General features: G+C 51.7%; 1 protein-coding gene across 1 annotated transcript; it reads left to right on the top strand.

Annotated features, from left to right (window-relative positions):
- Window positions 1-1348: 1348 nt before the first annotated feature.
- Il4r (interleukin 4 receptor) lies at window positions 1349-27545 on the top strand. The gene is made up of 10 exons (XM_051192903.1): window positions 1349-1403; window positions 15387-15472; window positions 16827-16965; window positions 18590-18741; window positions 19539-19690; window positions 21019-21175; window positions 22459-22558; window positions 24287-24365; window positions 24749-24798; window positions 25122-27545. The coding sequence occupies exons 2-10, from the start codon at window positions 15403-15405 to the stop codon at window positions 26629-26631; spliced, it is 2409 nt and encodes an 802-aa protein (XP_051048860.1). The 5' UTR covers window positions 1349-1403; window positions 15387-15402; the 3' UTR covers window positions 26632-27545.

Consider the following 27545-nt stretch of genomic DNA (forward strand, 5'->3'; position numbering starts at 1 on the left):
CCCTGCACTGAGATATAAGCCTGGATTATCTGGGAGTCCCAGCCCACTCTCAGGCTAGGCAGAATGGTCACTGAAGTCTGGGACTGTGGTGGGAATGTAAACTTCGTGCTGTGGTCTGTCTTCTTGGCCAGTTTCCTTGTCTCTGTTTTGACATCAGCTCAGATTCATAGAAAGATTGCAAGAGGAGTGCTAAGAACCCTTGCCACTATGCCCCCAATGTTTCCCAATGCCTGATCATATGTGCACTGGCCTTCCGGTCTGTCCACAGTCTAGATTCTGATTTCACAACCAGGCATGCAGGCTCTGGCCCAGCTACTTTCTTGGCCTAATTCTACAGAGCTTCTCTGAGTACCTAAGCCAAACAGGGATGGTTCCAATTACCATCACAGGACAACCTATTTCTGCCACATGTAGATGCAACTCTCCTGGTCCCTCCTTCCAGGCTGGGGTCATGGGGTGTGACAAGGATAGCCTACCCTACCCTAAGTCATCCAGTTACCACAATGCAGAGTTGGAGCACAGACAGGTGGCCCAGGAGGGATCAAAAAGTGACTTACAGACTCAGAAGACAGCAAAGTGTGGTAGCTTATGCCTGCAATCCTAATTTGGGAATGTGAGACAGGATTGCTTTGAGTTCAAGTTCAGACTGGGCTACAATATGAGAGCCCAAGCCCAATAGCAAGATCCTGTCTCAAAAACCAAAAATCTAAGTAAGATCAAACCATAATTCAAAAAACAAGCCAGTGGGATGGCTCAGCTGACAAAGGCTCTGGCTGGCCACAGTTGCACTGTGGTGGGGTGAGAGGACGACTTTGTGGAGGCAGTTCTGTCTTTTTACACTTTTACACGGATTCTGGGGATAGAATTTATGTCCTCAAACTTGCAAGCCATCTCACAGGCCCCCAAGCAAGTTTCTTAACTGCTCCATGCCTCTGTTTCTCCATCTGGAAAGGATGGTTGCACAAGACTTGGAAGGTAGTGGCAGCATGGAGTACTGGGACCTGACAGGAGGTACTCGCTCCTGATTGATAAGGTGTTTTGCTTTCTAATTTCTCTGGTGCAGGCACGGGGTAAACATTGGAAGGATGAGCAAACAGCCGCGATCACAACGGGGCTGATCTGTTGGGCTAAGGCAAAGATTCGAATCCTGAAGTCCCTGGACTCATAAGCCAAAGCACCCGACCGCTGCGGACGCGTGAGGTGGGGCATGCAAATGGCTAGGCGACAAAGAGAGGTCCGGCGAACCGTGAGTGAAAATGAGAGGACGGAGGGGCGGGGTATGTAAATGACCTGCACGGGGCGGGGCATCACATGTAAATAAGGGGCGCCGGGCGGCGTAGGAAGCCGGGCGAGGTCCAGCGCGCAGGAAAGCCCCGCGCGGCGCGTGGAGCTTGAGCGCACAGGTAGGAACGGGCGGTGGGGAAGGCTCAGGACCCGCCAGAGGTGGGCGCGGAATAGAGCAGGGCTGGGATCAGGGTCCGCGGATCCTCGGGTGGCGTGGGGCGCCTGGGCTCCCTTTCCGGGCAGGGTCGCCTGCCGTCGGGCGCGGGTCTGAAGCAGGTGGACCGCCCGCCTGCCTGCTGGAGCCCAGGCAGCCTTGGCGGGCCCCACCAGGACGCTGAGGGGGATCTTCTAAAAGCTGAAACTGCCAGGCTCCACCCAGGTTCCGGTTCAGTAACCCAGGAACCTGAGTGTTTATTGTGGCAAACTGGACGTTGTATAAGCGAGCCAGCCAATCTGTGATCCAGATGCTGTCCCCAAACCAGCACTCCTGTTATCTGCCTTAACCCATCCCTCTGGGAGGTGTGGGGCCCACTGTGACCTTTTCCTCCACAGTTGGTTTTTGGGAGCCTGGGGGTGTTTGCTGGGGGCGTTCCATCGTAAGATCTGATGAGGGAAACTGAGGTGTGGGGATGTGTGTGACCAGATGAGAATAAAAAGATTCCACAGCCCTGGCAAGAGCTCTTAGGAATCAGCCAGAAGAGTCTTGGCCATATTGGGGGACACTGAGGCAGAGATGGGAGGTGACCATTGTGCCATCAGTTTGTTCTCCAGGTCATCCGTGCTCAGCTTGCTGTTTTAGGCTCTGCTAGCTGACTGAGGGAAGAACACACAAGACAGAGGGTTAGGGTATAATGGGCAAGGCACCTCTTCCTAGGGAAGTGCAGTTCCTGAGCCAGTTTGGGGTGTGGGAGAACACTTTGGCAGGTTGAGACTCAGAGGCAAGAGAAGGCATGCTGAGCTGTGGGTACAGCATGTGCGCAAAGGCTAGAAAGTAGGAAAGCTCACTCTACCGCCTAGCTTATGTAGAAGAGCTAGATAGGTAGACATCGCTGCAGGAGGTGCTAGGTGCCCTGCTGGAGGGTTTGGGTAAATAAGTCATGGGGCAGATTGCTGGGCCTGGTCCTGCTCTTAGATCTTCAGAGCAGGGATGGGGAAACCCGGGTGAGTTGCCCAAATGACCACACAGTGGTAATTGGGCAGGGTTGTGATCAGCTGATGGTTTTCAGTATCTGGGCTGTGCTGTGAAGTGCTGAGCTCTTCTACAGTGCCATCCCAGACTGAGGAAGCCAGGGAGGCTGTCCCTGAGGCAGACACAATGGCCTGCTGCTGCACTTGGAGATGAGTGAAAAGAATGCTTGTCCTCATCCATACTGCACACTACTTTGGGGCCTGGGGAGGGGACTCAGCTGGGGTACACGTTCACACTGGGCTTCACACTCGGCATGTGTAGTAAGAAGCTTGTCATTGTCTCCATGGCACAGGAGGTCTTCTTGGGCAATTGAGGCTTGGAGGTTGAAAGCCAGAGCTCCTGACCCAGCAAAGGCTTGATTTGTTTCTTGTGTGCTCCAAGCTCAGTCTCTGTTGTGATGTTCTGAGGACACTCTGGCCTTGTGGTGAGGGTACATGAGGTCATTTACACCCCATTCAAAAATGCACCTAGGGGCAGCAGGCACTCAGGGTTAAGTGAACAAATCTTTCACTTATTGTTACCCACAGGGATTCATTTAGCAAAGTGAGACCACTGGCATCCAGTTATGTGTGCAGTGACTTTGCTGTGGTCCCACATCAGACAGTGACAGAGACAGGGGCTGAAGGCTCCCTTTCTCCCCACCTGGCACTGCCCTGTGCCTGTGTCTGCTGTGACAGGACATTATTGAGTGTTCCTTGGTTGAGCCTCTTAGGTCTGTCTGGCTGTGTCTCACTGGATTTCCATTCTTGGCTGTTGAATCTACATGAGGCTTGCTTGGGTGGACACCCAATCCAGGTTCAGACATCCAGCATGGATCAGGGCATCTTGGAGTCCAACGTTCTGGTTCTCTGAGCCCGAGGCTGTGGGTGGGGGTAGAACTAAGGACAGGGGCCCAGCTTTAGCTCTGACCTTGCTGTGCCTACCTGTGTGAGCTCAAGAGAATCACTCCTCCTCCCTGAACCTCCCATTTGTCAGGGTATCCGGGATGAGAATGGTTATGAAATGGTGTTTTTAAACCGTCACTCATGGGAGAGCAAGGCAGGTGATTGCCTTCTCCCACTTAGGGTGACATTGCTTTTCCAAGCTGCTGCTGGCTCTTCTTTCCTCTAAGAGACCAGGTGTGCTAGGACAAAGATGGGATGTTTGACAAAGTCCTTGCAGTTTAGACTCCCTGAGAGGAACGACTCTCACACCAGATTCACACCCCTGCTCCACTGTTCCAAAGAGTCAGCAGGGTCACTCCCTAGCACCACGCTTGCAACTGATTGAGGGGTGATGCCAACCCTGTTGGGTCATGAGTGGCAGCTCATACAATGAGGAGAAATGGTTGTCTAAGCTCCTGGGGTTTCACAGGCACCTCCTGTCAGTGACAGTGCCAGGCAGGTGTCTGGCAGAAAGATGGGAGGAACGAAGATCAGTAGGAGTCTCTCGAGGGGCGGCACAGGGCTTCCTGTAGCCTGTGGGCTACGGGTGCAGTTCGGTCTCTTGAGCACAGCGTGTCTTTCTAAGAAGCGCTGATGTCAGGCAGTTCCAGGTGCTGCCACCACTGACTCATGCTCTGGGGCCCACAGCCTCTTGGAGGCAGCGAAGCCTCAAGTGGGGGGCCCCAGTTGAGGGATTCCTAGATGTGTGGGCATTGGGAAGGGAAGGAGTGGGTTTCATGGGGTTGGTGGGAAGATGGGGAAGGGGATGCTCTGGGACTGAGAGCCTCAGAAGTAGTTACAGAATGAAGGCCAGTACTCATGGGTGGGGTGTCAATCAGTAGGCCAGAGTCAAAACCCAGAATGACCCAGCAGTAGAGGCCCCCAGGAAGCTGACAGTCCTAAGAAGGTGGCTCTAAGGAGTTAGCTCTGGAGTTGAGATCCCAAGTAGAAAAGAGCTAGTGCAAAGGCTCTGTGCAGTGAGCAGGCTCCTTGAGTTTTGCCCATAGCAAGGAAGTGGTGGGATTGGGTGGGATTGAGGGAGCTGGGAGGGGCAGGAGTAGAAATCAGGGGAGGTGGGAGGAGCCAGACACCTGTATTATCTTACTCAGTTTGTTTAAGCCCCGGGAGGCAAGGGGCTGTAAGATACTCAAATTTTCCGGATGAAATGACAGAGGAGTTCAGTAGCTTATTTAGGGTCACACAGGAAGCCTCCCATCTTCACCACTGGTTACAAACAATGAAAACTAGTCACAAGATGAGCACCCCCACACCCAACATGCAGCTAAGGTCAGCTTTTTAACTTGGCAGTGCCCAATGGTCTTGTGAATGCTGCCAGGCCTCCATCCAATCAGTTTACAGATTATTGTTAAATGAGCCCTTTCCCCTCAGTCCCTTGGGGGATGGGGCGGGGAATGGGGGGGACAGGCTGGTGTGGAGACCTGGCAGGTGACACCAGTCACCCACAAACCTACATGCTTAACCTCTGTTCACGCTCCCTGACAGAGGAGGAGAGTTTAAAAGAACAAGATTGTCTTGGCTGGATCCGGGAAACATCGTTTACAGGTCCATTTTGGAGAACTTGGGCAGTCTGAGGTTTCCTAGGGCACCCAGAGCAGGTGTTCCGCCTTTTGAAATGAGGAAGTGAAACCCGGGGAGGACAGCTGTGGCCATAACCATGAGCTGGGTGTCCTTCAACCAGCAGTCACAATCTCCTGTCCACTTGCCTCTGGGACAGGGAGGTCCTACCGCATTGCTCTGGGGATGACCACTGAGATCAACTGTTTGGAAACCTCAAGTTCCTGGCTCTGGTTCAGCTCCCTTGGAGGTACCAGCCATTGCCCCTCTCCAGCCCAGGGTTCCTCTGGTACAGATTGTTCAGCTACAGTTATTCTAGGTGTTCCCTCTAAGACCTTTGGTGACTTTTAAGTTCATAGGGCTCGAGTTGGTTGGAGTCCTGCGTTAAAGCCTTTGTAGTCAGTGTTGAGGGAGACCATCACCTCTTTGATTCTGGAGCGCGTCCTATCATGCTGTCTGCGGTCATAGTTTACGAGAGCCTGCAGCCCTCTTGGAGTTTGTTATTGTTGGGCTGAGGGACCTGCACTCTTCAGTGTTTCTTCCCACCTGAAATGTATTGTTGGGGCTACAGTTGTTTTTGGTCTTTCTTGTTTTCCAGTATACTTTTGGCTAAATAAGTCTGAGCTGTCCGTCTGTCTGTCACCGCCAGAGAGGTGCTAATTTCTTCTTGTTTCTGCCGAGGGAGCTTGGAAGTGGTGTGTGCTTTTGGAGTGATTTGCGGCAGGTGGAGTTTTCTGTTGTCTCTGCTGCTGGATTTGTGGTTCTCCAGGCTGCTGTGGTAGACTCATGAGGCTTCTGTCTCAATGGTGGGGGATTGGTTGGTCTTTTAAAAGAGGATTTTTTCCTGACCATTTTTTTTTCTGGATGTTCTGATGTGTTTGAAAGGATGTGTGCATGTGTATTTTGCATATATACATGTACATGAAGTCCCGTGTCTTCCTGGATTGAGGTCCAACTTGTGTGCACAGCTGGGTTTACCTCCCAGAGTTTGCTGGTGGTGTTTGTCTCCCTTGACAGCTTGACTTGGGGATACCTGTCTCTGCTTTCCTAGTGTTGAGATTATCGGTGAGTCACTACACCCACCCAGCATTTACATGGGTTCTAGGGATCCGAACTCTGGTGCTCATATTTGCACGGCAATCACTTTAACCACTGAGCTACCCTCTCCACCCCCAATGATAGGTGTGTGAAGTTCACCACATACACCTGTAATCTCAGCAGTTGGTCTTCCGAGGCAGGAGAATCTTGAATTCAAGGTCAACCTGGATGACCTAGCAAGTAAAAAAAGATGTATGTTTTCTATTGAGAGCAAAGTCCTAGAAAACACCTCTGTCAGCATGGGCCCACTAACCATGCCAGCTGTTAATGTGGGCTCTGTTCCCCAGCTCAGGGCTGTCCTTCGGTTTCTGTTGGTCTTGGCCTAGCTTTTGAAGTGCAGTCAGATGCACATCAAGCAGGCACAACAGACTTTGGATGTTACCTTCTCCCTCCATGTGAATCAACCTGAGCTCTTCCCTGCCACATTTGAAGTGTCTTATTCTCTGGCAGTCACTCGGTGCCTGTCACCCTTGCTTTTCCTCTGGTGACTTCCTGCCAGTTTGCTTCCAGGGGCTAGACTAGCACTCCAGTCTGCTCAGGAGCCAGGATCCTAGCATATTGCTTTCCTGTTCATAGAGTGGGGTACGGCCTGCTGCCCAGCCTGTCTGTGGTGGGTGTGTAGCTCTGCGTGGTGGAACTCTTGCCTCAAATGTGTGCTTATGGGCCTGGGTTCGGTCCCTAGCACCTAGCATTGTGGGAAATTAAATGCAGTACTGAAGAAGTCAGGCATTGCAGCCCATCATATATGTGTTCATCCTCAGGCACAATCTCCTTGGCTGGCATCGAGGCGGGCACAGGCAAAGGCCCGTTAGTGGGAAAGCACCTGGCCAGGATGAATGTTGTGAGACAGCATATGACTCCAATCTGGCCACCTCATCTTTCATGGATGATGTGGACCTTGAGGGACTTTTAGTTGAGAATTGGCAAAGCTCAAAGACTGGAAAGGAAAGGGATGGTTAGACAGTGAAAAGTAAACCGAGGCTTGTCCAGGGTGGTGAAGGAGAGCAGTGCTGGGGAAGGAGGGGGAGTGAAGGAGACCATGTAGGTGACCTTTTGAGTGAGATTGCCCCGGGCATACTTGGGGACCTGCGTGGCAGAGTGGGTGTGGATTTCAAAGGAACATGGTAGTAGTGGGGGGCTCTAGAAGTTCTAGAATCTTCTCTGATAGCTTGATGAGCAGGTTAGGAGGCATCTTCAAGCCACCTCTCTTCCCATCACCATGGTGCCTAGTAATTTGGCACAGGAGTGGTCACAGAGACAGAAAGGGTGAACTTTCCCTGGTGCCAGTTTTGGTGGGCATGGGGTCCGCCTTTGCCATTCTTTTCCTCTTGCTGGGGTCTCTAGCGTCTCAGGTCAGCTTCTACCCACTGAACACCAGCTAATGATGGTGGCCACATGGGGACTACACGCTTAATTTAGTTATTTAGTAGTTATTCAATTATTGTTGGACACAGGGCCAGGCACAGGCTAGGCAGTGCTCTGTTCGCAGCTGCAGAGAGCCTACTACTGTTTTCTCCAGGCTCTTAGGTCTGCGTAGGGGTTTTCAGGCACAGTGGGGTGTAAGAGGCCTGTGCGAATGCTTGAGGGACCTAGACAGCACTAAAGGGTCCTAAGGACCCCACAAGCCGAGGTCTTTGTTGATCCCACAGTAGACTGACCCTAGAGACTCCTCTTTTTTCTTCACTTTGCCCATTTCTATGAGATAACTCTCACCAGATCAGGCTGGCCTTGAACTCCTGTCATGGGCTGTCCTCATGGCAAGCTACAGGGCACCCCCTCATGGTCTTTCTGTCTGCAAACAAAGCTCTGGCTAGTATCGTAGCCTGCACCTCCACAGCAGGCCCTCTGTGTGACTCCAGTCACCAATTTCCTGAGGACATGGTCCTGACTTCTCACCCTGAGATCCATGTCTGTCCATTGCGTCCTCCACCCCTACCCCATGCTGTGTGCAATGGAATTGGAGGCCTTGTGCTTCTGAGCCTGTATTCCACAGCTGGAAGGAAGCCTGTGGCTGTGAGACTCATCCCTGCCACAATGGCAAGGGTCACTTTTTTAGGTATCAGGCTTTTCTCAGTGGATAGAGGTGTAAGCCTTTCCCTCTTCCCTGTAAGTCCTGTCCCAGGCCATGGCCACCATCTTTGCTTCTTTGAACCTGCCCACTGAGGCAAGTGAACCTGTTCCTATTTCCTAGGGTAGGAGACTGCATTCTGACCTCAGCCTGCATGTCTTGGGCGGTCAGGGTGGAGTTGTACTTTGTCCCAGAGTCTTGACCTGTATCTTAGGTGCTCTGGGGTCCCTGCTCATGTGAGAGGTCCTCTGTGCCAGGGCTCAGAACAGTGCAGGGTTGAGACAGCAGGAAGAGTGCAGACAAGTGCCCCTTGCCCTCACCACACCTGTCTGCAGCTGGCACACAGGGATTTACCTGCTTCTAGTGTCTCTTGCTGTGGGTGTGGGGGAAGGGCACAAAGTCCTACTCACCACTAGACAAGTTTTCTATGGAAGGCTGTGAAAAAATGGAAAATCCTGGGCCAAGAATTACTTAGTCAGGGTTCAAATCCCGGCCATAGTAGTCACCAACTATGCACCTTAGGCAGATTCAGAACCTCTCTGGGCCCAGGTTGCTCCATCTCTAAAATGGGGCTGATACTCCTGGATTGCCAGTCTTCTTAGTTGGTGTCAGGGTTCAGTGGGTCCCTAAGAGGGAGGGAAGCATCAGGGGTAATGGTGCTGGCTTCTGCAGATCTCTGGGAGTGGCCTAGTAGAGGCCAGACTGCACTAGACAGAGTTTAATCAGTGTTCAGGAGCCAGGCATCCTGTTTCTGGGGGCAGTAAGTAATGAATGACATAATGGAGCTTGATCATAGCTCTGGCCACAGCCCAGAGATGGAAAATTTTAGCATAGGAGGGCCATCATGTGTCAACATGTCTCCATGGAAGCCCTCTGTACCAACCGCAGATGTCCTCACAGGGTGTTGGAGATGCTGCACAGCTCTGGCTGCTGTGGAGCTGCCGTGCAGCATGCCACCAGAGTTCTTGAGGAAAGGTTTGCACAGGGAGAGTCAGCCTGAGTGGATGCTGAAAGGAGCTGGACCTAGGTGCTGCCTCTGGCTTCCAGAATTTTCCATAAGATGGGTTTTCAGGGATCCTGGGCCGAGTTTCCTGAAGGCCTCCCCAAGGACACTGTTGGCCTTGTGTGTTTACAACTGTCAAATAACACTTAGAATTTGATGAATATGATAGTTCCCCTTTGCAAGGGCTTAGGGCTGCGGTCCACAAAGGGAACCCAGGATGCCAAGCCACACCTGCCCCTTCTGGAGGAGGTTCTAGTCATTATGTAGCCTCCTGGGCTTTAGCACCTATCTCCTCGGGACTCTCCAGCTGTCTCCAAGCCACTGAAACATCCTGCCCCGGGACCAGTGGCTCCTTGGACTAGTGTCCACAGTTCATGCTGTCCCTGTAGGCTCTTCCATGGCAGAGTGTATGAGCACATGTTCCTCTGCAGTAGTCATCAGATGTCACTAGCCCTGCCCTTTCTGCAGCTCCAATAAGGCCTACTTCTCCCACTTCTTTAGAGTCCTCAGTGGCTCCCTATTGCCCCCAGACAGTCCTTGTCTCTCTGGCCTGGTAGACAGTGCTGCTGACCACACCTACAACTCACTCCAGCCAAGAGCTCAGCTGTAGGCAGGAAGTTCGGGCTCTCACTAGTACTAGTATCAGGTGGGTTAGTCACCTTCCTCTCCTGCAGGCCTCCTTGAGAATTTTCAGAATCTGTGCAATGGGCTTAGGAATTGTTCTGTCCTCATAGGAACTTTGGAAGTTCTCAGCTCATAGACATCTGCCTGCTTCTGCCCTCCGATGCTGGGATTAAGGCGTTTGCCACCTTTGTGTTAGCAATTCATGATGGTGAGGTCCTAAGTCCTTCCACCATCATCCCCCCTCCCCCCGACCCTGGTGAGAGCCTTGGGACCTCTTTCTGGCACTGACCTGGCCTGCACACCACCAGCCATAGAATCATTCCTAAAATCTCATGTTTGCTTAAAACTCCCCAGTATCTTCTCATGGCACTCTAGTACTTGTTAAAAGAATAAGAGTGAGGCCAACTGGTGGTGCATGCTTCCAGCTGCTCAAGAGGTAGAGACAAAAGGATCACAAGTTCAAAGCCTTCCTGGTCACTCACAAGGGCAGACACACACACACAGCTGGGCATTAGCTCAGCATGCATTGGACCTTGGTTGGGTTCAGTTCCCTGTACTAAGAAAGCAATAAAGCAGTTGAACAGCGATATCTACACTGTAGGAAGTGGTACATGGTAGATGCTATGAAGTACTTGCGACCAGAAAGGGTACACAGGGAGGCAGGTGGCATCTATGGGCTTTTTGGCTGCTTCTTGCTTCAATGACAGCAGGAGCACGCTGTGCCAGCCCCTCCCTGGACTGAGCCGGAACAGATAGAAGCCCTTGCCTGCATTGCCTCCTTGTCTGAGGTGGGGCTGCTGACGTGGCCACCATTTCTGGGAACCCCAGTGGCTGCTGCCTGGGAGCTGTGTGTCCTTGGCTCCCAGCCAGACCAGCCCAGCCGCCTTGAAATCGGGAGGAAGCTGCAGGCCTACTTAGACTGGAATCTTGGGTCAGTAGCTCCAGAATCCACTACAGCCCCTTGAGCTTGCTTCCTTTGTATGTGCAACTTATTCTATTGGCCCCTGCCCCACATTTGCACTGTATTTCGAGAGGCACCAAGGTGGTCTGGCTCTGGGACCACAGCAGGCATCTTACCAACTCTGTTTCAGTGCCCTTGCCAGGGGATGAGATGCTAACGGCACCTGCCTCATAGGGTATCTAAGAAGTAAACAGTCAGGATCACATACACCTATCTGGGCAGAGGCTTGGCCCAAGGTCTGTGTTCAGACTGCTGAATTTGTTCTTGCCTAATTTCTACCACTCACCCTCTAACAGGCAGTTAGTTACTGAACACACACTACATAATATGCCAAGCAGTATTTTGGGTACTAGGGACAAATTAATGATAAGGGCAGACGCAAATGTCTAGCATTCATGAAGACATACACCTAGTAGCTCTGGTGACAAATACACGATTTAAATGACAAGTTTCCTTTCCTTATCAGGGAGGGGTTGAGAGTCTCATGTTGTACTGACTGGCCTTGAATTTAGAATCTCCCTCTGCCTCCCAGATGCTGGGATTACAGGCATTCGCTGTCATTGCCTGGCCACAGGTTACCCCATACACTTCTATTTCTCAAACTGGGAGCATTCTAAGGGGGTTCCACATCTTCCTCCTGCCCCAGCTTCTTTGGTAAACCTTTTGTATGTTTTGTCTGATTTCTCAATGAAGTATCATACTCACTTGTAGGATCTTTGTATATTAAAGACTCTTTGTATGTTGCTTCCTCTTGTCTTTTTCTTGTTTTTGTGTTTCCCTTTTGCATGACTGAGGATGGAATTTAGGGCCCTCTGCAGGCTTCAGCATGAGCTTTACCACCAAGCCACATCCTCAGCATCCTTCTTTTTCCAGTCAGATTTCTCCACCATCCGTGTGCTGGGCCAGAGATAATTTTGCTTAGCCTCCCTTGTTGGGGTAGAGGTTGTGCCAGGCTGAGGCAGGGATGACTGCTCTGTGGTGACAGAGCAGGGAGAGCCCTCAGCACAGGGGAAGGGCCAGATGAGGCTCATAGGAGTGTATCTGGGCCTGTCAGTAGGAAGGGAGCTAGTGGTCACTGTCCAGAGGGCCCTAGAGGTTTGTGGGGAGGGTGAGTAGAGTCTTTGAAGTCATGTCACGAGAGACTTGGAGTTTATTTTTTCTACTTTCTTAAATTTAAACTTTATTTTCAGATAATTGAAGATTTAATGCAGTTTTAAAAATAACAGAGACACATTAAGGGCCCCTAAGCCCTCAATGTCCCCCAGTATTGAGCTTGTACAAACGTGCATGTGTGCGTGCGTGCGTGCGTGCGTGCGTGCGTGTGTGTGTGTGTGTGTGTGTGTGTGTGTGTGTGTATGTGCTGCATGTATGTACATGAAAGTGTGTAGAGGCCAAAGGTTGCTGTTGAATGTCTTTCTGTATCACTTTTATCTTACTTTTAATGATCTATTTATGTGTATTTTTATATTGCCTGACTATATGTCTGTGTGCTTCATGATATATAGGCCAGTGCCCCTTCTGGAGGAGGTTCTAGTCCTTGGAGGCCAATGAGGGTACTGAGCTCCTTGAAACCAGAGTCACAAAAGGCTATAAGTTGACATGTGGATGCCGAAGTTCTCTGTGCTCTTAGATGCTGAGCCATCTTTCCAGCCCCCTCCCCATACACACCACACTTTTTTTTTTTTCCGAGACAAGATTTCTCTGTGTAATAGTCTTGGCTGTCCAGGAACTCACTCTGTAGACCAGACTGACCTTGAACTCACAGAGATCAGCCTGCCTCTGCCTCCCTAGTGCTGGGATTAAAGGCAGGAGCCACCACCAATTGCAGCCCATCATTTTTTTGAGACAGGATCTATAATAACAGTAATAGCTTGGAGCTCACACATTAAACTGGACTGTGGCCAGTGAGCTCCAGGGAGGAACTGTCCCCTCTCCCTGAGAACCAGGGTTGCAGACACACACTGCTAGATCTTACATGGGTCCTGGAGACCTGGGTCCCTATTACTGTGCAGCAAGTGCTTTCCTCCGAGCCATCTCCTCAGCTCCTCCCTGTGTTGCTTTCTTACACATCCATATACAGAGTCATAGCCCGAGCACTGTCCGCATTGATTCCTAGAGCTCCTCCTAGCATCGCCATGTCGTTAGGCACTCACTCATATTTAGGCTGTGTGACGATCACACAAACATATGGGCCACGGTGAAGACCCAGGACATCGCTCAGTACAGGAGCTCACATTGAGTCCTTCAGCAGCAGTTTTGGGCCCCCTTCCAAGCCTCGGGCCCGAGCTCCTACTCCTAAGTATGTGATTTCAGCAGTGGTGTGTCTGGGTCTCCTGTCACCCTCCTGTCACAGGAGCCTGAACTTGACTCTTCCTTAGACAAGCTGCTATGGGGTGCCCTGGTCTGTGGCCCAGATGGAGCTGGGCAGGTCTGGGCTTGTTCCTCATTTAGGAATGACTATCCAGTGTGTGGAGGGCAACCACATTCACATCAACAGCCAACTGCTCCAGATATCTTGCAGCCCCAGAATGAGTTTTCAAAAACCCTGTCTATCAAAGACCATTGATGTCATTACCTAACAGCATTGCCTTTGCTACTGAGTCCACACTTGGGGCTCCAGGGGCCCCTAAAATGGAATGAAAGGTGTATGTACCTTGAGTATGACTTGCACCCACGCTCACAGAGTCAGCCATCCCTCAAGCCAGAAATTAGACTTCTAGAAAGTGGCTATTAGCAGTACCTTCACCATAAGAGAGAGGCAAATTCAAATCCCAGGGCTCCTATAGCTGTCTGACCTCAGGCAAGTCACTCAACATCCCTGTGCCTTTGTTCCTTCATCTGAACATGAGGGGACTGATAGTACCTCCTTGATAATGCTGTTTTGAGTGGGAGAGAGATGGGGGGGGGGTAGAAGAAAATTTAGCCTGGAGCAAAGAGCTGCTTAAGTGAGTGCAGAAGGAGACTGCAGGAGGCCAGAGCTTCACAGGCCCCCCTCCAGGACATCAGGTCCTCCTAGTGTTCCTCTCCAGTGCTGTCACCTCCCTTGTCCTGTGTCTCAGACTCTGTTAATAGGGACCCATGAAGAATGTGGTTCCTAAACAGCTGCTGCACCATGGTCCAGTTATGAAGCCCTTGACATTTCCACAGCTAACCTAGGTGCCAATTCTTCCCCAGGGCTGTTCATATTTGAAGTTGGCAGGTGTGAGGATCACTTTTCTTGGCTCATTTTTATTTCATTGTCAGGCTCTGGCTGTCCTTGGAGTTTGAAGCAGATGGCTTCTGGTTTGGATCTGCCTCCTTGTGGGTTCTGGGGCCTGGTAGCCCAGGTTGGCCTTGAAGTCATGATCCTCCTGCTTCGGGCTGCTAGGTGCTGGCATCTGGTGCTCTTCAGGCTGGGCTTCCTGTATCTTGCCCTGTCCATGCATTCTTTGACCACTCCCTTAAGCTCATCTGTTGTTCACCTTCCTGAAATTGTCCATTTCTCTGTGGAGCTCCAGGCCCCTCAGTGTGGAAGTGCAGACTCCCGTGTAATGAGAGTCACGGTATGATGGACTGGTGTGAGTGCAGTCCCTAGGGTTGTAGTGGGGCTGGAGAAGTCTAGTGCCTAGGGACATGGTAGCTGCCATGCTGTCACAGTGTAGCATTGCCTGCAGGCTGTGTCACACCCTGAGTGCTTCAGATCCAAGTATGTGGAGCACAGTGACATTAGGGATTCTCAGTTGGTGACAATGTGGACATCTCTGCCTCGAGTGTTCACTGCACCACCAAAACAGTGTGGCATAAGCCTTTGGTGGCTGGAACTGCATGTGTGTGTGGCTGGGTGTCCACCCTGTGTCTTGCTTCCTCCGTGTGGCTCTGCCAGGCCCAGCCTGCCAGGTCCATGCAGCAGAGGGCAGAACCCAGAGGCTAAAGAACCTGCTGCAGGCTCATAGCTGCTCAGGGGCAAATGGGCCTGGGGCTGCAAATTTAGATATGACCCTAAGATAGAGAGACCCAAGCAGGGGGGGACACTGTGATTAACCCACTGCTGCTCAGAGGAAAGTGGCACAAAGCACACTCTTCTACTTCCTCTTTCCCCTCGCATCTCCTCTCCTCTTTTCTCTCTGCCATGCCTTTATATTTCCTTTTGCTTTGAGCCTCCCTTCCCCCCCCCCAACTCCCACCATGCTGGAGGTGGAACCCAGGGCCTGGCACTTGCTAGGCAATCTCTAAGCTGTCCTCTAGCTCCTGAGCACTTCTGGACCTGGGATCTTCATGTCCTTTCCCTCCCTGTGACCTCCCAGCCTGGGTTGTCTTTATCACTGAGCCAGTTGAAGCACTTCCAGACTGTTCCAGCAGGTAGTGTGGGCCCTGCTGGTTATGTCTGTTCCTTTAAGCTGTCAGTAGCCCCTAAGATGGGGCTGTCAGTAGTTGGCCACTTAGCAGATAGGGATGCTTGAGTGTAGCTTGCTCAGGTTCCCAGCTGGTTTGGGAGGGAGCCAGGATTTGAACTTCAGAAAGTTGTGAATGTATGCTACTGCTCTTCTGGGACAGTTGAACAGTGGCATGGTCTCTGGCTCTGTGTGGACAGGGCACAGAGACGTGGGGGCGAGAGGCAATGTCACAAGGGAAATGAGTTCCACTGCACCCAGGTCAGCACTCACCCACTCTTTCTTCTGCAGGCACCTTTCATCCCCAATGGGGTGGCTTCATACCAAGTTCCTGACCTCTGTGAGCTGCCTGATTTTGCTGTGGGTGGCTGACTCCGGTAAGCACCACCTCTCTGTCATTCATTCATCAACCGGTAATGACACGTCAGAGTTCTGAGGTTCATCGATGAACATGACAAAGCCCTTGTAGAGACTGTGTGGTATTGGAAGGGGACAGCTGATGACAAATGTCCTGAATAGTTAATTTGCAGTGACACTAATTAACAATGAAAATTGAGGTTGTCCTGGAAATGAGAGCTGAGTAGGGATGGGGTGGAGGGGGGGGGGATTGCAGGTTATATAAAGCAAGGTGCTCAAGGATGCTGTCTCAAGGGACAGTGGGTTCAACCTGAAGGAAAGCAGGGGCGGGCATGCCAGTGTGTGAAGCTGTGTTCTTGGTGAGGCCCCCCGGGACAGAGCCTGCCTAGCATGGGGGGGATGGGGGAGGGTGACACACATGTCACGGGGCCACTGAGTCAGAGGACCTTGGAGAGTCTGAACTGAGGACCTGGTGAATGAGTGAGACCAGGTGGAGTGGAGGCCTGGGAAGAAAAGAGGTTTCTGGATCAATCTAGAAGGTCAGCATGAGGACACATGGGAATTGACTTCAAGGTTGCTCATCCATGTGGCCAGGTGTGGCTTTTACCTATCAGCTCAGCACTTGGGAGACTGAGGCTGGAGGACTGTGAGTTTGAGGCCAGCCCGACATAACTATGGAGACACTGTAAAAAACAAAAACCGGATCTCAAATTCTACCCCAAACCCAGACGAGGGCAGACTGTTCTGTGTGATGGGGAAGGCCAGAGCAGCTGTTGGAGGAGTGGGTCAGGAGGTCAGACTTTTGTTTACTGTGTGAACACTTAACTGCTTGGCGGGCCACACCCACTGGCATGTCTAGCGTGACTTTGTCTGGAACATGGCCATGCAGGGCTTGGGTCAGAAAGCTCCCAAGGGCCCCAAATAGCAGTCAGAGCACCCAACAGTTAGCAGACCCCCACAGTCACTGGCTGTCCCACAGGGCCTGGTCTCTGAATTGTCCGCAGAGAGCTGACATGTGAGTGTCTGTCCCCTCCTCCCCTCTCTTCTCTTGGCTGAGCCTCTTGTACACTAGAGGACAAGAGCCTGGACAGTACAGAGCAGGGTCAGCCCCTTGCCTTAGTGGATAAGGGGATGGGGGAGGGAGATGTGTGGAGTGGGCAACTCTACGGGGCTTCACCACTTCCTCTGTGCTTTAGGGTGGATGCTACTGGGATGGAGTGGCACCTTTGAGTGTGTGTGTGTGTGTGTGTGTGTGTGTGCGCACGCGCGCACACAGGAATGGGTCCTTGCCTTTTTGCACTAGCCTCCCTCTTAACCTTGGTGCTGGGAGACCCTTGCCATGATTCCCCTGCTCAGGCCCTCTTGTCTCTGCAGGGAGCATTGAGGTCCTGGGTGAGCCCACCTGCTTCTCTGACTACATCAGCAATTCCAGCTGTGAGTGGCAGCTGGGTGGCCCTATCGACTGCAGAGCTCAGCTCAACCTGTCCTACTGGCTGGACTTCGAGTTCTTTGAGTAAGTGGAGTAAGGACACAGTGCCCAGAGGTCTGTCCAAGCCTTTGCTGCTCCCAGCAGGCACCAGGATATGTTGTGCTATGTGGCTGTGGCAGCTTATTGGGTGGTGTTTGAAGTATCCTGTGTGATATTACAGTTGAGCCGAGCTTGGAGCTTAGTGGTGCAGACCTATAACCAAGCTGAGGTAAGAGGGCCAAAAGTTCAAGGCCCACCTGGGCAACTTAGTGAGATCCTGTTGCAAAATTAAGCAGGGGAAAGGCCTTGCAGCTCAGTGGTAGAGTACTTTCAGACGAATAACCTTGAGTTTAGTTGCCAGCACCCCACACCACCCCCCACAGGGTACAGAGGACACTGTAGGACTCTGGATCCACTATCACTGTATTCATATGGCTAGAATATTCAACTAAATCATCACTTTTCTAACTTCTTGTGCACCCAACATTTAGCAAGGGCTAGAACTAGATCTTGTCTCAAAAAAAAAAAAAAAATCACAAGTGAGGTTGGCAAGATGGCTCAGCTGATAAAGGCAAGTGCATGATGGTTTGGATTTAACCTCTAGGATCTTCATGCTAAGTCGAGAGAACGGTAGAAGTTTGACTGATGACCCCCAAACACACTTAGCCACGGGACAAGACTCTGTGGAGTTTGTTGTGTAGATGGGTGGTAGAGTGTGCAGGCATGGTGTTCAGGGCTTATGCTGTTCAATTCCCAGGCACCCAGGCACTCTGTGAACATTGTGCCTAGGACAAAACCAAGTCCATAGACCCAGTGCTCCAAAGACACACACAGACATGGCCCTAATGCCTTCGGGGTGAGCCTCCACCCTCCTATTGCCTTAAGGCAAGTGAACTGTGAATTTGCACATTGGCACAGTCCAGACACTAACAAACTGTGGACCTTAGGTTAATTGGCCACTACTCGTTTTTGTTTGTTTGTTTTTTGAGATAGGATCTCTCTATGTCTAGCTGTCCTAGAACTGGCTATATAGACATCCTGGGCTCAGACTCACAGAGATCTGCCTACCCTGCCTGTGTTGGAATTAAGGGCATGTGCTATCCCAGCAGGCAGACTATTGTTTTTATTAATAAAGTTTTAGTGGCAGGTACTGTCTCATTAATTTTCATCTTGTCTGTGGCTGTGGCTTTAGGGCTACATCAGAAGTTTGTTGTGGTGACAGAAACTATATTGTCTTCAAAAGCCTTTGATGTCATATCTGACCTTTTACAGAAAATGAGTTTTGGGCCCTGGTCTATGAGATGTAGGTGGCCTATCTAGGTGGCCCATTGGCAGGATTACACTGGTGTGTACAGGACAGGAGCCTGTGGGAGGTGTGCTGGGCTTATCTGAGGGATGCTAGGACACCATGAATTTCTTAATGCTCTTGAGCTAAGTCCTGGGACTGAGTTCTACAGCCAGATCAACACAGGAGTGTCCAGAATGGGGTGAGTCAGGGCTGTGGCCAGCAAGATGCTAACCCAAGTCAGATGCCCCCCCCCCTGGTCCTGGTTGCTTTGGTCTTCCTATCAGGCAGTTGGGAAGCTGGTAACCATGGGAAGTTCCCTAATCCAGCCTGTGTCTGCAGAAACCTCACGTGCAAGTTCCCTAATCCAGCCTGTGTCTGCAGAAACCTCACATGCATCCCAGAGAACAGTGCCAGCTCCAAATGTGTGTGCCACATGAACACAGATGCAGTGATCCAGGCAGACACCTACCAGCTGATCCTGTGGGCTAAGGAGCAATTGCTGTGGCAGGGCTCCTTCAGGCCCAGTGACAATGGTAAGCCCTGATTGGCAGGGTGCTCCAGCACAGGGAGGTGGGGTGCATGCTAGCTTAGGTCAGCTGCTGGCTTGTCACGTGGCCTTGACCATGGAAGGCTGGTTCTGCTCCGGCACTAGTCCTTATCCGGAGTTCCTGCAGCGGTCTCTAGCAAGAACTTGCTCCTAAGTAGTTAATTTATTTATATTACCAAGGACAGAACCCAGGACTTCACAGATGCTAGGCAAATGCTTTGCCACTGAGCTATACATATCCATGCCAGTGTAGTTACAATAGGAATCCAAAGCAAGAATTTGTTGCTGGGTGACCCGGGGCAAATCAAATTACTTAACTTGTACCTCAACTTGAAAAAGAGATTGATTGCCCTCATTTTGTAGACCAGAGAAGCCAGGCAGCTTGCCCAAGGTCACGCAGCTCTCAGTACCAGAGACAGAATAGAAGACCACATCTCTCCAAGATCTCAGGGTTTTGCATCCATGATTAGAACTGCTGCTCAGGCTACTGGGAACCTATGAGTTATTAGGATTAACCCATGAATGAGTTTAAGGTCATTTTCATATTGACTTTAATGTGCATGCTACAGTTGTGATTTTATGGATATGATTACATAAGAAGTGATGAAGCTGGGTAAGGTAGCAAACTCCTGTAATCCCACAATTAGGAGTCAGGAAGGAGGCTCAGGAGTTAAAGGCCAGCCTTCCCTAAAACAGAAGATGAGATGAAGTTGTTAATCAGGACATCAAAACAAAATAGATTTCAGGGCTCAAGGCCCTCATATAGGCTTCCTTCCTCCCCAGTGAAGCCCCCGGCTCCGGGCAACCTCACGGTCCACTCCAATGTCTCCAACGCATGGCTGTTGACATGGAGCAACCCGTACCCCATGAAGAACACACTGTACAATGAACTCATCTACATGGTCAACATCTCCAGAGTGGACAACCCTGAGGAAGTGAGTGGGCACCATGGGTCCCTGCCATTGACTGGGAATGGGGCTGGGAAGGATGGCTCCATCTTTGGAGTAGGGAGCTTGGGAGGTGCTGTGGGGTAGGACAGTGAACTAGAGAGCTTACTCCTCACTGGGCTCTGCCACAAGCACATCCTTCCCCTTCCTGGCCCTCCATTTTCAGTGTGTGGCAGTGTTGGCCAGTTTTCTATCACTAAGATAAAGCACTGAGATAATCAACTTTAAGAGGCAAGGTTTACTTAAGTGTGTGAGTTCCTAGAGACCAGTCCCTGGTTATGTGGTCCCTTCTTCATTCCAGGCTAGTGTTGCAGCACCATGACAGGAATGGAGCAGAGCCATTCACCTCTTGGTGGCCAGAGACAGAAAGAGAGGGACACACACAAGCACGCACCCTCTGTCCTAATATCTCCTAAGAGCATGCCCTTGTGACCCACTCTCATACTAGGCACCACCATCTCACAGTAGTTCCATCCAGGGACCAAGCCTCTATCATGTGGCCCCTAGGGAACTTTCTGGATCCAGACCATAGCCTCAGGAAGAGGACCTATCCCCGCCATCTTAACTCTTAGTGAAGGGTTTGAGGCCATACCTGCTTCCCAGAAGGGGATGCATGCATGAGGTTATGGGTGGCAGAGTGCTCACTTCAGGCTAGGCACATTCCTGGACACTTTTGCTTTTGTCATTCATGGTGACCTGTCTTCTGTGCATGGGTCTCAGCTTCTTGCTGAACACATATTCATGCCTAAAAGTAGAGTTGAGCTAGGTGTGGTGGCACATGCCTGTAACCACAGCCCTCAGGATGCAGAGAAGGATGGAAAGTTCTAGAATAGTCTGGGCTACATAGACCTTTCAAACAACAAACAAACAAACAGAATCCCCAAAATTTGCTACACAGGGATGTGTCATCAGACAGACAAAGGCAGGTTTTCTGCTGTGGCTGCTTGGGCCCCTGCAGGTAGGGGTCATTTCCTGCCACCCATGTCCTCCTATGTAGCATTCCCAGTGATGAGATGACCTCCAGAAACCAAGGGATTTCCCTACTGAGGCCACTTACCCAAGATCCTACAGTTTAGCCTTAGTGTACAGTGTGTCCAATCCAGTTTCATCCATTGTCCAGATAATAGCCGATATCCCATGGCTAAGCATGGGAGGCGTCGGGAGGGCTGACACCTCTATGTCATTCTGTCAGCAGTGACAGGGAGGTGGGAATGACCACATGCCCAGCAGGAAGGGACCACTCGTGACAGCAGCCAGGCTGGGAACCAACGCACACATCCCTGGCAGCTGTGCTCTCATACCTTCTCTTCTGACAGTTCATAGTCTATAATGTGACCTACATGGAACCCAAGCTGCAACTCCCAACCAATACCCTCAAGTCGGGGGTGCAATACATGGCACGGGTGAGGGCCTTGGCCCAGAGCTTCAGTGGCACGTGGAGTGAGTGGAGCCCCGGCGTCATGATATACAACAGTGAGTATCAGGGCCCCGGGCCGTGAGGGTCTCTAACCATGTGCACTCTCTAGTCAGGAATTTCCTTTGGCTGAACCTCAGGGTTTTCAGTCCTGGAATGCCTCTAGCAGTACACCCCTGTGGACGTGGTATGGTAGTCAGAGGCTGCGGTAATGAACAGGCCCACAATTCCGTGGTGGTCAGTGTTCAGTCCATTGTGAAACAACGCTGGTCTGAGTGCCTCAGACCATGTCTGAGTCCTTGTATTTAGCACAGTGTAGCTGCACAGGCAGGGCTAGGGAAGGCTGTGTGATTGGTTCAGTGGTACTTCTGGGGGCGGGGCTTGTACAGAGTGGGCACAATATATGGCACACTTTTTTTTTTTCCAGCAAATAGTGACAAGCTGTGATTGAATGACCTTGGGGCTCCTGCAGTGAGTCAAGCACATGGGGATCTGGGAGCATTGGGGCTGACATAGTCAAAAACAGAAATGCAGGGTTCAGGAGATGGTCTGTGCCATGCAAGCGTAAGGACCTGAGTTTGAATCCCCACAACCCATGTAAAAGCCTGGTGCAGGAGCATGCATCTGTAACCCTGACAGAAGCAGGAGACTCCTGAAGCTGGTGGCCAGCTAGCCTGTGTAGACAGTGGTGAACACAGACCCATCTCAAGCAATGTGAAAGGCAGGGACTGACATACGTGTGCTGCAGTCCTGCACTCAGACCCTAACGCGTCACAAACAAGAGATTAAAACCTGATTTAAAAACAAAAACAAACAAAAAACAGGTCGATCCAGATGAAGGCCAGTGCCAGGAAGGAAGGGAGGCAGAGTGAGGGTGGAGGAGACAGATATCCTTAATCAGTGAACAAGGGATGCCTATGCTCACGCTGGATGTGTGACCTTTTTAATCCTGTGGTCCTCACAGCCTGTGAGAAAGATGTTTCTAGCCCCACTGAACAGATGAGAGTCTCAGGGAGTTACCAACTTGCCCCAGACTGTTCAGCAAGGACTTGATAGAGGAGGCTTTGAACTCGGGCCCTCCCACTTGTCAGAGCACCTGACCTCAGAACTTCAGAAAGTAGGAGCAACAGCTTCGAGCTGTTGTGATCTGGACTTGGACCAAGGGCAGTAAGGATGCAGGTGTGATCAACCCTTGGTGCATGAGAGGAAGAGTTAGGGAGACAGGTGGGGGCCTGTGTGCAGCCAAGTAACCAAGGGTCCCAGGGGAACCCGGAGTGAGTGGAGGCAGACTGCACATGGCACAGGGCGGGCTTCCAGTTCATGGCTGTCCTTCACCTTGCAGACTTCCCACTGCCCCTGGTGCAGCGCCTCCCCCTGGGGGTTGGCATCTCCTGCTTCTGCATCCTGTTGTTTTGCCTGTCATGCTACATCGGCATCATCAAGTGAGTTTCTGCTTTGGCCGGTGCCTCAAGCAGGCCCTTCTGCAGTGCTAGGTGTGGATACCCTGGTTATCTGTCCTGGCTGCCATAATATTCAGTTGCTGAATGGCCACTGTGCTGGCTGAGACAAGGATGGCAGGGTCCCTAGTCCAAAGTCTGGAGCGTTTTCCACAGTGGCTATGCTTTGGAGAAGAGAGCAGGTGGTCAGGGATGGGAGGGTAATGATGGTGGGTACTCTGGAGGGAAGGAACTGGGGAGGGCTGGGGAGGGATCTTTCTTTGGCACAAAGGAAATGGAGTTGTCCCTGTGTCCCTCTCAGTGTCCATGATGTGGTCCAGGCATTGGTTATGCTGTGGGAACAGGAGTTTGGGCAGATGGTGTGAATATAGTAGGATATGACTGAGGCCTATTGGAGGTGCTCGCTAGTAGATGGCTGGCAAGCTGCCCATAACCTGACTCTTCTGTAGGCTCAGTGTGACTGTGAGACCAAGACCTCCAAGGGAGCCTGGGCAGGGCTGGTAGACGGGGAAGGTCTGTTTCTGAGTTCCATCTTGGAATCCGGGCCCTGGGCCATATTCTTTGTGAAATGAGATTAATAGTAACTGAGGATTGATGCTATGTGGTGTCCACACTTGGCTGAGTCTGCTGGGAATGCCAGGTCCTCTCTGGGGTTTGCCTTTCAGGCCCAAGTCACCCTGAACTAGGCTCTGTTGCCCTGAGCCTCAGTTTCTCTGCTTTGTTGCCCTTCCCTTGACCCACCCTATGTCCCTGCACCTAGCAGCCTGCAGTTCTCAAAGCCACATGGCATGTTCTTGGCCATGTCCCCACCTGGGCCTTTTTGGGCTATTCCCTAGTACTCTCAGCCCTGCTTCTCCTGCCCGCCTTCCTCTCTACACTTGTACATTGATGTCTTTTTATTTTTTAAATTGTTTGGAAGCCAGGGCCTCACACATCCCACTGTATCCCTGATCTCCACCCTAGTCTTCTACTTTGCTTTTGCCTCAAGACAGGTCTTGCCAAGTTGACCTGGCTGGCCTCAAACTCACTTCAGCTCAGGAAGAAAGGTTGACTCTTCCTGCCCAGACTCCTGAGTGGCTAGGATGATACCCACTCAACTGTGCCTGGCTGTGGTCTTGCTCATGGTGAAAGAGTACCACATGACCATGTCTGCCTGTGCTTCTTGTTTCTCTTGAAGCCTACCCACCCACAGGCACTTTGCTGGCCTCTTTGTCTGCCTGAGGCCCTGGCCTGGCACAGTGATTGATGCATAGTAGGTATTCAGCAAATCCTGTGAGAAGTCAGACACAGGAGCCAGGCAGTCCAGGAAGAGAGGGGGAGCCTTCTTCCCCATGGTTCTTGGCCTCTCAGGCCTGTTAAAGCCAGCATGACAGAATGCTCCTGCTACTCCTAAGAAGAGTCTGTTGGGGGAGCAGCATCCTTGCTGTGTAGTTGAGTCTTTGCTGGGGCAGAGGCAGCCTCCCCAGACATTGTCATAGTGTGAGTGTGCGAAGCTGCTCTGCCAGCATCACACTCTGGGCCCCTCTCCCTATTTAGAATGGCTATGGTGATGGATAAAGTCATCCTCAGCAGGTTAGGACAAAGATTGTCGTTGCATATCCAAAATGGAGGTAGTGTGGGCTCAGTATCCCAGTAGGGGCACTGGTCAGGATGCTTGTAAGGGTATCTTGGCCACCTCACATTCAGAGACCAATGCACTTCCTTTACCCTCAGAATTAAGAAGACATGGTGGGACCAGATTCCCACCCCAGCACGAAGTCCCCTGGTGGCCATCATCATTCAGGACTCACAGGTAGGAAGATGCAAGTGTTCTGTAATGTAGCTCCCGGCCATGGGTGGGGTGGGGGCGAGGAACAAACCACTGGGACTCCAGAGCCAAGGAGGGTAGTGTGTGGGTGGTAAACTGCACAGTGGACAGTTGTGAAGCCCACACCCATGTCCATGTGAGCCCAATATTATTTCTGCCGTGTTCAGCGAGTCCTGTGGCCAGGTCAGAGTCAAGGATGGGACAGGGGAGCTGGAGTGTCTGGAGTCATTTGCCACCTCCAATGCACTTTCATTCGTGGGGAGCTAAGGCTCCAAACACAGCCACTGTCTGTGAAGACACTGAGCCTTCTGTAGCTGGTATGGACTGGCAGAACAACACCCCATTCTCTCATTGACTGTCTGTTTTAGGTGCCTCTCTGGGAAAAGCAGACCCGAAGCCAGGAGTCAACCAAGTGCCCGTACGTATCTGAACATGAAGTTGGGTTGTAGATTTTGTGGATTTGGGAAGTGTGAGAATGTGGTAGTTACTAGGCTGATGGCGGGGTCATTCACCTTCTCTGCACCCCATGCTCCGCAGACAGCTGCCTTCTCTCTTCCTGGTGGCAGGAAGCAATTATGGGTTGCTGCATCCCATTCTACAGTGAGAACAGACTGGGTATTGATAATAAAGTCAGAAATCATGTCTGTAACACCCCAATATTAAAACACGGTGATGTTCTGGAGGATGGAAAAGGAATTTTTCAGTGGTGGTGAAACTGAACCCTAAATCTTATTTCTGCAGACGCTGGAAGACTTGTCTGACCAAACTCCTGCCCTGCTTGCTAGAGCATGGCCTGAAGAAAGAGGCAGAGTCCCCAAAGGCTGCCAAAACCGGGCCTCTCCAGAGTCTTGAAAAGGCAGCCTGGCATCCTGTGGCGGTCAGCAGGACGGTCCTTTGGCCAGAGAATGTCAGTGTCAGTGTGGTACGCTGTATGGAGCTGTTTGAGGCCCCAGTAGAGAGTGAGGAGGAAGAAGAGGAGATGGTCAAAGGGGACTTGAGCCTGTTACCTGAGAACAGTGCAGGTGGCTTGCAGGAGGGTCAGGCAGACATCATGGCCCGGCTCACTGAAAACCTGTTTTCAGACTTGCTGAAGGCTGAGGATGGGGGCATTGGCCAGTCAAGTCTGGGGGAGTTGTGCTCCCCTCTGCCTTCAGAAAGTGGGCAGGCTTCTGTGGCCTGGCCCTGCTTCCCCATGGGGCCTGAGGAGGCCACATGCAAGGCCACAGAGCAGCCTTCACACCCGGGCCCTCCTTCAGGCACGCCAACCCACAGTGCAACTGACCCAACGTGCACACAGGTGCCACTTGTCGTCACAGATAACCCTGCCTACCGTAGTTTTAGTGACTTCGGAAGCCCATCCTCGCATCCTGGAGAGCTGGCCTCAGAACAGCAGCAGGTTGCACACCTGCAAGAAGAGGACCCTCCAAGCCCAGCTGACCCCCACTCTTCAGGTCCACCTATGCAGCAGGTGGAAAGCTGGGAACAAATCCTTCACCTCAGTATCTTGCAGCATGGGGCAGCTGGCCATGCCTCAGCCCCTATTAGTGGCTATCGGGAGTTTGTGCAGGCAGTAAAACAGGGTGCCATCCAGGACCCCAGGGTGCCTTGCTTTGGGCCCAGTGCAGATGCTGGTTACAAGGCTTTCTCTAGCTTGCTCAGCCACAGCTGCACGGACACAGCAGGACCGGGGACTGTCAGTGGGAATGGAGGTTACAAGCCCTTCCAGAACCCTGTTCCTAACCAGTCCCCTAGCTCAATGCCCTTATTCACCTTCGGACTGGACATGGAGTCACCACCCAGTTCTCTGAACTCAGTCCCACCCAGCAGCACCCCAGAATGCCTTGGTCTGGAGCTAGAACTCAAAGGCGGTGACAGACTAAAGGCCCCTCCTCCTGCAGATCAAGTGACCAAGCCCTCTGGGGACGACCTGGGCCTTGGCATTGTCTACTCTTCCCTCACCTGTCACCTGTGTGGCCACCTGAAGCAGCACCACAGCCAGGAGGAAGGTGGCCAGATCCACGTGGTTGCTAGCCCCTGCTGTGGCTGCTGTTGTGGGGACAGGTCACCATCCCCAGGGAGCCTCTCAGGAGCCTTGGAAAGCTGCCCTGGGAAGATGCCACCAGAAGCCAGCCTCACCTCAGCACCCAGGACACCTTCAAACTTGTCAGTGGAGGGTAAGACCACTGGTCATGCTATTTCCAGCCATATCACCAAGGTGCCTGCAGGCACCCTGAGCATGGCGGTTTCTTAGGTGAGTGAGCGTGCTGTTGTTGAGGTCTGTAATGAGACCAGGGTTCATCCAAGCCAGGAACGTACCTCCTAGGAGATGATAGCCCAGCTGGCAGGCTTCCCTGAAATCCAGAGAATGGTGAATTGAAGATGAGAACTTAGCCTGACCCTGGAGCTTGGAGCCTGGCTGCCTTCCCACCACTGCCCTGGGCTCTCCTCACAAGGGGTTTGAGGGCTCCGTGTTCTGTATCTCACAACAGTACTGAGGGTCCTAAGCCCCCTGCTCTCCCAGTTGTTGGTACCCTACCTGCTCAGGCCTATTTTTCCCCCACCAAATAGATCTGTTGCCTAAGGTCCATAGCAGTCCTGGCACAGCTGCTTGACTCTCATTGAGCTGAAAGTTGAGCCTAGACACTCAGAGCTGGCAGGAGGCTGCCAGTGGCTTGGGAGGCACTAAAAATGGGTAGAAACAGTAGGTTCAAGAAGGTCAGCTATTGGAAAACTGCTGTGGGTTGAGGCTGGAGGCAGAATATGCTGTCACAGCTAACTCGGTTGTGGAGAGCAGCAAAGCTACAAGAAAGTTTTGATTGCCTAAAGTAACCACAGTCACTGCCAGTTGCTGATATGCTACCTGCAGCCAGGGCTCCTGAAATGTGGAGGTGGGGATGCCAAAAACCAGACGCAGCTGCCCAGGGGACGGTCCCAGTGTACACCGCTGCTGGCCGTCAAGATGAGACCACAAAGGAATGGGGCTGGTTGTGGTTGGTGGCCAGGTGGTAGCAGAGAACAGACTGAAGTCTGACTGCTTTCTGGAAAGATGGGGCCAGATTGAGCAGTGTCCGTATGTCTTTGCCTTTGCTACAACAAATATGTTTGCAAGGAGGGCAGGCCAGGCCACGTGGAGCTTAACGTCAATAAAGACTCTTTATCTTGTCA

This window comes from Phodopus roborovskii, unplaced genomic scaffold (genome assembly GCF_943737965.1).
Source record: "Phodopus roborovskii unplaced genomic scaffold, PHOROB, whole genome shotgun sequence".
Lineage (NCBI taxonomy): Eukaryota > Metazoa > Chordata > Mammalia > Rodentia > Cricetidae > Phodopus > Phodopus roborovskii.

Coding starts and splice junctions, on each gene's coding strand:
- Il4r (XM_051192903.1), top strand. CDS start 15,403: ATGGGGTGGCTTCATACCAAGTTCCTGACCTCTGTGAGCTGCCTGATT. Junction 16,966..18,589: donor CTGGACTTCGAGTTCTTTGA/GTAAGTGGAGTA, acceptor CTGTGTCTGCAG/AAACCTCACATGCATCCCAG. Junction 21,176..22,458: donor CGGCGTCATGATATACAACA/GTGAGTATCAGG, acceptor TTCACCTTGCAG/ACTTCCCACTGCCCCTGGTG.